Source organism: Corythoichthys intestinalis, chromosome 2, assembly GCF_030265065.1.
Source record: "Corythoichthys intestinalis isolate RoL2023-P3 chromosome 2, ASM3026506v1, whole genome shotgun sequence".
In the NCBI taxonomy this organism is placed as follows: Eukaryota; Metazoa; Chordata; class Actinopteri; order Syngnathiformes; family Syngnathidae; genus Corythoichthys; species Corythoichthys intestinalis.
Genome location: NC_080396.1, coordinates 17,728,934 through 17,738,603, shown reverse-complemented (window position 1 = coordinate 17,738,603; position 9,670 = coordinate 17,728,934). Strand labels below are relative to the sequence as shown.

General features: G+C 36.4%; 1 protein-coding gene across 1 annotated transcript; it reads right to left on the bottom strand.

Moving 5' to 3' along the window:
• Window positions 1-4,344: 4,344 nt before the first annotated feature.
• Window positions 4,345-9,105, bottom strand: snrpg (small nuclear ribonucleoprotein polypeptide G). Its single transcript, XM_057829704.1, has 4 exons — window positions 8,962-9,105; window positions 8,728-8,750; window positions 8,325-8,449; window positions 4,345-4,537 (listed from the first exon to the last, which is right to left on the bottom strand). The coding sequence occupies exons 1-4, from the start codon at window positions 8,991-8,993 to the stop codon at window positions 4,487-4,489; spliced, it is 231 nt and encodes a 76-aa protein (XP_057685687.1). The 5' UTR covers window positions 8,994-9,105; the 3' UTR covers window positions 4,345-4,486.
• Between the last annotated feature and the right edge of the window lie 565 nt (window positions 9,106-9,670).

Sequence of the window (9,670 nt, the reverse complement as noted above, 5' to 3'; positions counted from 1 at the left end):
TGCTTAAAAAAATATAAAAAACTTTAAAAAATAATTCCCTTGCATATTTTATAGGGTTGTGAATCTATGGCATGAAGCCGATTCGATATGTATCTAGATACACAGGTTACGATTCAATTAAAAAACGAAACATTTTTAAGGCCGATCGATCCGATACAGTTTAAGAACGATACGGTTCGATACAGAGTGAAAACAATACGATAGTAAATATTTGTTGTGTGTGTTCGTGCAGTATTTTACACATATAAAAAAAGATTAAAGATGAAATTAAACAACAAAATTTCATACCAATGTTATGTTGTTTTTTTTTTTAATTAAAAAAATAATAAAGCTTACTATATGACCATCATTTTGTTGGATGGGATTGATAATAAAATATAACGCCAGTGACAGACAACAATAAAGGGCAGTAATTTACTGTATTTCCTGGTGTTTTGAACACAATAGGTAAGTAATTTAAGTCCAAACTTTCAACATAAACATCTTACAAGCTAAAAATATTAATTATATGCAGCAGCTCTAGAAAAAAAAAAAATAAACCTGCGAGTGTTATCATAAATAAAAATAATAAATTATGCTTTACCACTGGTATAACTGAGGGAATAAAAACATGGCATTTTAGATAGACAGGTCTATAATCATTACTTTAGCCTTATACAGAGCAAAGTCATTCACTTATGTCTGTGCTTCCACATTTTAAAAAATTCCTCATCACTGTCTATATCTTTTTTGAAGGGCAGATTTTTCTTGAGGAAGATCAACTGATCCACATGTTCATGTTTAAGTACACTGCGTTTCGTGGAAACAATATGCCACCCTTTCAACCATTGTAGTGGGTTAATTTTTAGGGTTAAAAACTCACGATCTCTGTACCGCTTCACACTAGCTCTGTCCCATGCGAACAGATCTGGCTGCCTTTGTCACTTCGAAGTCCAACTTTTATTTTCCTGGGTGCGTTGAAAATCAATCGCTGCACGTCGCTGGCGTGGTGCGCAAACTGCCCATTGTTTTAGCATGTTGCTTCATTGCCACAACTAGTTTCGTTTTGGGCTGTGAAGAAAACGCTACGGAGCGTGCGTTACAGTGGTTTGGTTAGCTCTCGCGTTGTTATGACACGCCCGTGACGATCGGGTAATGATGGCGACTACTAGCGGTTCTGCCTAAATGAATGGGAAGTTGAGGCAACCACGACGGCGGTCACAATCTAAGTGCGCTGTGCGGTGAATGACTCAAGCGCAGCATGTGAGGTAAAAGCTAAATTATTATCATATTAAGCAATGCATTGAACTAAGCATTAGAAGCCATTTCTTGTGCTCGCGATAGCCGAATTCTATCTCTACTATCGATTCGTTGAATATTTAATGGCTAATTACTGTCGAATGGTAACTTTACTATCGATACAGCTGTATCTCTCACCTGTAAAACCGGATATCCGGTCGTATCGGTTTATCGTTCTCAAGCTTAATATTTTACTTTTAAACAAATTACGTCACAATGAAAAAAATGGTACCTGTAAAAAGGTCACGGATATCTAATAACAATCGCTTAATTGTATTCTTTTGTTACTGTCACATTTCCCCCCAAAATTTTAGATAATAATCAATCAAAAAAAAAAATATATATATTTTTTTAAATCTCCAACACACCTCGATGTCTGCGATTCCTGCATCGCGACCCTCGTTATATTACCATGTTTCACCCACAAAATCCCCCCAAAATCCGGCTGTGGCCATTCACATCTGTGTCTTGATACTTGATTATACATGCGACATGGAGTTTTTGGATTGAACCAAGGGAAGTACGCGATAATATCTCGTAAAATCATGGCGTCTTTAATTCTGCTCTCGCGTTCTCTCACCTCCAAATAAGGTTTCGCTGTTAAATTTTTTTTTTTTTTTTTAAATGCCCTCCTGTTCAAAAATTTTCTTCCCCCAGAAAACTGAGATTTTAAGCTTTCCAATGATGTACCACACATGCATATAAGACAATTTTGGAATTTGGCCAAATTGGGGGTCTCAGAGCGGAACTTCAAGTCGCGTGTTTCTAGCCTTATTTATTTACACTGTTTAGGTTCCTTGGGTAATGATTCCAACCACCTCCCCGCTCTTTGTGAACTCTTCACAGCATCTACTTGAAATTTCCTCACCTAATCTCGAAAGGATGTCCATACCACATATTTTAAAATGAGTCAAAGCCAAATCATTTTCAGGATCTGCCGATAATGAGTCCTGATCAGATATCACAGAAATTCACTGACGAAATAAAAGCACATCCAAGGTAAGGTAAGGTAAGGTTATGAGTGGTTTCAATGAAGTGGGGGGGGGGAGTCACAAATAGAATCAATTGTGCAGCTCAAAATAAGATTTTACCTAAATAAATTTACATTAAAGTTGATCATCCAATGTGATAAATTGAGCTACTTTGGTTGATTTTTGACTTTTTACTGTCACTAGACACATAGGCAGATCTACTATTCAGGCGAAGTAGGCGATCGCCTTAGGTCCCCAACCAGTTGGGGGCCCCCAACCGGCTGCCCTTGCCCCAACGAGCAAGGGCTTGGGCCACCGGAGCCAGCAGCACTGCCAACTATTCGTCATGTATAATTATGTCAGCATACCAAACAAACAAATAAAACAAAAAAGGAAGCCATTTGATTGTTGCATTTATATTATCTCTCCCCCACACACACGCTCTACAACGGACTGTTCCACGACGATGGACTGAGTATCAGTCGCTTAGCTTCATTTAGCACCGTTTAGCTTCGCTTAGCTGTTTGTTAGCTTCACTTAGCTCTCCAGCATTTTTCACACCACTAAGTTCGCGATTTTTACAGCTCACTTGCTACTTTGCACGTCGGGTATCGTTTATTTCGAACACATGAGCGAACGTGCTCTCCATGAGAGCCAAAGTGCAGTGAGGGAGAAGTTGAGAACAAGCCGCTAATGCCTCTTTTAACTTTCTTCTTCTTCTTCTTCACACCGGACATAAAAAACACGACAGCACACCCTGTGGCGAAACAATGCAGTACAGTTCCAATCAGCCATACATAACACTCAACAGCTGGTTAACGGCATTTGCTAAAGAAAAAAAAAATCTATTAGTGACACCACAAGCAATGACGAAGAATGTTTTTTTTTACGGAGTGTAAAGCTTTCGATTAGTGGTTTAGCGGACGTACCACAGGTGAACATTTCAAAATAAAAGCACGTCATGTTCGTCATATAAATAACAATTTCTGGAGTAAATCCCACATACTTCAGAATTAATATGTTGAGTAAATACTACGGAATACAGATTGTACACTAAGAGTCGCTTTCAAATGACACTCTTTATGACAAATATGATTGGCAATGAATAATTATAATTATACTATTACAGATAGTAGTATACTGTAATAATGCTAGATTTTTAACAATTGTTTTGAATAATGTTGGAAAGGCAAAGTCAGAGTTCTGAATCTGTTTACTTTCCATTCTTTTGCACTAGTAAATGCTATCAGCATTTAACTTCATTGTTTGTGATTATTATTTACATGATTTGTACTTTAATAAAGAATTTAAGTGTTCCAAAATGGTTTTGTGAATTAATGAGCGTCAACAAAAATTTCATTGCTAAATTAGTAAAAAAAAAAAGAAAAGAAAATTATTAGATTAGTCCACTAATCGTAAAACTAGTCGGCTGACTAATCAGGAGAAAATTTGTGGTTTAGGACAGCCCTAGTGTACCGGAACATATTTCTTCCACACCCTTCTCACCTTTTTAACCCCTGACCCATGAAGAGGGCCCCTGGATATGTTCGCCTTAGGCCCCAAAATTGCCAAGTCAACCACTGACTAGACATTTGCTCTTTTGGTCATTTAATTTCTTTATTTTTGAATAATTATTCAATATTTCTAAATAGCGTTTTTTAAAATATAATTATTAATACAGTGTTAATAAAACTAATTGAATTCAAATGTATAAAAACAGGAATACTGGTTACAGCTCCAAGTAACACTCGTTATATATTTTTAATAGTATTTAACTCATTGCATACCATTGATGGCAATACACCTCCAACTCATTTGAACCGGAGGATTAGCTGTGAATGCTCATGTTTCAGTGCCACTGACGGCACAAGACGTCCAATCCATTTTGACTGGGAGGGATGAACCCAGTAAAAATCGAGACATCTAGCACGGTCAATGGCAGCCAGTGAGTTAAATGAGTGCCCTGTAACGGTTTAAAAAAAAAAAAAAAATTCTTAAATGAAAGGGTATTGACAATTGAACTGCTTAACAAGCAAAACTCAAAAAGAAAGGCAGTAAATAGCAACAGACGATTTAATATGATGTGAGCACAGACTAGGAAGAAAAGGATTTATTTATTCACAAACCCTAAAAGCGAGTCATTTTACATAAATCAGACAGTTGTGTTGTTTCAGTTTAACCATGTATACATATATATAAAAAAAAAAATCCACAGACACGCTCCATTGCAGCTTTTCTCATACTCTTTCCAAAGCTTCCAACATGATGATGCTGTTACCTCGGATGACCTAGGAGACAAAATAAAAAGTGAGATGAGAAAGACAGATAAGACCAACAATGTTGCTGCTATATATTTTCATTGTGACGGCTGCAAATACATATAAGTCATCTACACGTAACATTAGGTGACATTCAAAACCACGCATCGTCTCATTTGTAATGTTTTATTCATTTGACACAGTAGACATAGGCCGATTACCGGTTTCAAGGTTTACAGTGGTATGAAAACGCCACGGTTTCAAAACCACAAAAAAAATTTCCGTCATACTGTCCCTAAGGTATAAGCTATTTTTATTACCCGTATTTTGCGGACCATAAGCCGCAGTTTTTTTTTTTTTTTTTTTAATAGTTTGGCTGGGGGTGAGACAAACTGGAGCGACTAATGTGTGAAATTATTAACACATTATTATATCATTTTACATGTTATTTTGGTGTTTTGGAGTGACACTGATGGTTTGGTAAACTTGTTAGGATGTTCTTTATGCTATAGTTATCTGAATAACTCTAAATAGCTATGTTACATTAACATACAGGCCACGTTTGCATTTCGTTGTTCATGAATCATGTAACATTATCATACAGTACACTTATTCAGCATGTTGTTCTCTATTGTATTTTTATTTTAAATTGCCTTTCAAGATGACATATGTGTTCTATGTGTTGAATTTTTATCAAGTAAATTTCCCCCCAAAACGCGGCTTATACAATTCAATTAACAAGTTCAATACGGAACGCAACTTTTAATTCGCAATTCGGAACAATTCCTTATATCAAAGGACAGATTTCAAGCCTATTCAAAAGTGCTGCAGAAGTAAGCTAAGCTAAGTGGCTAAGTGTGTCTGTGTCAGACAATGTCTCACTCGTTCGCTGTTTGCATTTGTGCGTAGCTATGGATGGGAGTTATGTTGCTGCTGGTGCACAAAGAGGGAGGCTAATAGACAGGATGCTGTGGTCAATTATTATTACTTATAATTTCATGAAAGCTGCTCTATTTGGCCTTTGAGAGCCAAAACCTAGAGTTTAAAAAAGTTTATTCATTATTCGTTCATTGAATTTTTACTTTCTTACTTTTGGGCTAGTATTATACAATTTTATAATACCAATTAAGCAATATTTTGGCCTTTGGGTTTCAATGGTTTATTTAACTATTGTCACTAGAGGCGTGCGAAATTTCCGATTCTTAGATTATTCGCGATTCAGCCATGGAAGATTCGAGAACGATTCACAAATATCCAAATTCCGATTATTGAATTATACCAGGTAAAGTGGAAGTAAAACGCAGTCAGCGCGGTCTTTGGGACGCAATGAGGAACTGACCGAGAGTAAATATCATGTTCAACTCATGCCGCTAGATAAAAAAAAAAACAAAAAAAAACAATCATACCTGACTGCGGCTGACAGGCGCTGCAAACAACGCCCAGTTGCTAGTTGCTACAAAGATACAGCTACAGTAGATATTAGAGCTGGGAATCTTTGGGCACCTAACGATTCGATTACGATTACGATTCAGATGGTCCGATTCGATTAAAAAACGATTATTGATGCACCCCCCCCTTTTTTTTTTTTAATATTTTGTACATTTGTTCCAAAATTGTTCAAAAATACTCTCAGGCTAAACCAAACTACTATTTCAGTATCAAGTTAACATATAGCAGTAAACAAATATACAAAAATAACAGTAAATAAAAAAACTCCAGTCCCCATTCTGTATCAGCAGCTTTAAACTACATTCAATTAATTTAATGTTGTGAATCAACCGTTAAAGTTGTTAAAATTGCTCCCGTTAATCCATAATTTCCCTTTTGTCAACTTTCGACATGTGAAAGTTTTAAAACTATTTTAAAGATAGATTCAAGTCAATATTTTACCGATTTAGGAGTATTTTAGATAAAAAGTTAATTAGGTTTGCTTGGAAGGTTCGCTACAACAGCCTTGCAGAGAAGTGTACTGCTTTAAGATGGCGGCCGTTTACTACGTCTGCATCTAGCTTTTTGTAGATGTGCTGCAAACGCTACCGCTACCGTAGTGCATCTAGTCTTATATAAATGATATCTACCGTAACATTATGTGGATGACGTACTTTTGTAGCAGCTTCAGGTATGTTGTTGTGTTTTTTTATCTCGTGGCATGAGTTGAGCTAGAGCCATGAGTTGAGCATTGGCATTACCCGAGGGGCCGGGTAATGAGAAGCATGATGTTTAGCTACTCTCGCTCCGTTGCTCATTGACCGCGCGGCGCGCTGAGTGTGTTGTACTTCCGCTTTACTTGGCATATTTCAATAATCGGAATTTGGATGTTTGTGAATCGTTCTCGAATCTTCCACGGCCGAATCGCGAATAATCTAAGAATCGGAAATTTTGCACACCTCTAGTAGATATCATATATATGTAGAACTAGATGCACAATGACAGACGATGTCGGTGTTAGAACATGTATTATTGAACAGAGATGCGAAATGGCAGACTTTCCGGCATAAGTAAACAGCCGCCATCTTAAAGCAGTAGACATCTCTGGAAGGCTCTGTTGTAGCGAACCTAATTAACTTTTTATCTAAAATACTCCTAAATCGGCAGAATCTTGTCCTGAATCTATCTTTAAATGATGAAATAGTTTTAAAACTTTGACAAAAGTAGACAGAAGGGAAATTATGGAATAACGGGAGCAATTTTAACAACTGTAACAGTTGATTCACAACATTAAATTAATTGAATGTAGTTTAAAGCTGCTGATCCAGAATGGGGAGTGGAGTTTTATTATTTATTGTTGTTTTTGTATAAATGTTTACTGTTATATGTTAACTTGATACTGAAATAGTAGTTTGGTTTAAAAAGAGGATTTTTGAACAATTTTGGAACTAATGTACAAAACATAAAAAGGAGGGGGGTGCATCAATAATTGTTTCACAATTGAATCGGAGCCTCTGAATCGTAATCGAATCGTTAGGTGCCCAAAGATTCCCAGCTCTAATTGTCACCCATGCCAAGTACGTTAAAAAAGTTCTACTGGATTCACTTTGTGTGTATAATTTTATATATATATAACTATATATATATATACACATTTCAAACAAAGTGGTATCGATATGGTATCGGCCGATACTGCACAGCCAGGTATCGGGGCCAAAAACATAATATCGGTGCGACACTACTTGTAATTAGAGATGCACGATAATATCGGTCACCGATAATTATCGGCCGATAATGGCAATTATGACGTCACACAGATAATCCAGATAAAACAAAATTCAACCGATAATGCAATCCGATAATTATATACTTGATTAAGCCTCCAAATGTGCGCAATCAACAGTTTTGTCCAATTCTGCTAGTTTTAAGGAGGTGTTTTTGCAGTGTAGTAATGTGATGTTAGGAACGGCTTACTTTTAAAGGCATTTTTGTGCAACTTGGTTGTTTATTCTCTGAATAATTGTTGCCAAAAGCATACCATTACAAAATGTCATTGCCATCGTTTAGATGTTAGAATTTACTACTTGTTCACATTTGGTTTGGAAAAAAAATAGCACTAAATTACATTTTTGCACAGTAAAATTTGATCTTTGTATACTTTAAAATTTTACATACATATTTGAATAGAATTATCGGCGTGACATTATCGGTTATCGGGTGGAAGGGGCAGGAAATTATCGGTTATCGATATCGGTTGAAAAATTTATTATCGTGCATCACTACTTGTAATCAAATCTATTAAAAAAAAAAAAAAAAAAAAAAAACTCATCCGGGTATCAGTAACCACTGGACAATGTCAGATAAGCAGTCACGCTGGATTGGTACTGACCACCATGCCAATGGTATGCTGTTGTCCTCCTGGTCCCATTTCCAGACAGTCATCCACCACCAGGTTCATAAAGGGGTCAAACCCTCGAAGGATGCCCTGCACGTGTCTGCCTCCATTTAGTTTGACTAAAACACAGGCAAAAACAGTTATTAAAAATTTCATTTAAGTATAATTTATTACCTATTAAAATGATATTGATTGTATTTGAAAGTTTATTACATTATTTTTCATGCTAAACAATTTTTAAAGCATTTAAACATTTAGAAGACATTAATAACACCAATTTTCAGCAATGGAGCAAACACGTCACGGTCAGTATGTGTATGAAGACACCTCCACCGCTAACAAGGTTAATTTTGATGCAGTCGAACAGAAATTTCAAAAAACAATGAAGCGAACTCACGCGAAAGCTTCTTGTCCATGAACCTGAAAGAAGAAAGTGAACATTTGTTTTATTTAACAGGAACCAAGAGAATGAATTATAAAAGCTCCGCGAACGTATCCGCTGCTAGCTTGATCTTGGTTTAGGTTGAATGGCGCGTTGGCGGCACACGCAATATGGACAAGTACAAACGTCTATTTACGAGTTAAAGGGAATACACAATAGGTTTAATATCATATGTGTTGCATAACTTACTTTTTCAACTCAGGAGGGTGTGCTTTGCTCATTTTGTTTGGTTCTTCACAAATCGACGGAGAATCGTTTTGTTTGAAACCTGCGGAAGAACGTGGGTAAGGCAACCGGAAGTTAATCCGCTAGTCCCTCTTTTCCGTACTTTCAAATTTGAATTACTGCCCCCTTTAGGATTTGGTCACCCATTACACACCTACGGAGTCTCTAGATTTCAAAATATATTCAACATTTCTATTTTCTACACGCTATTCAAATTAATAGCACATAAAGCCTGACGTAAACCAAAGTTCATTACACAAATTGTGCAATACATTTTTTCAAAAGTAGTTAAAAAAAAAAACTTACAGTAACGTTATACAATTATGACTTATTAGGGAAGTTTTCCATGCTCTTATGTACCTATATAGAACTTAATAATTCATTGCATGAATTACTTTTATTACAGATGTTTGCTTTCTATTTAATTAATCATTTTTAAAAAATGTTTATAATTTCTCTAAAATGGTCATCTTTACCGTTTGGTATTTGTCTGCTAAATCCATTGGAATGTTTTTAGCAATTTAGGCCTATGAACAAATTTGACTTGACTGGCTGGCAACAAGTTCAGGTTGTATCCGACCCCTTGCCCATCGCAGCTGGAATAGACTCCAGAACCCCTCATAAGGATAAGGGCAGACATGTCCAAACTCCGGCCCGGGGGCCAAATGCAGCC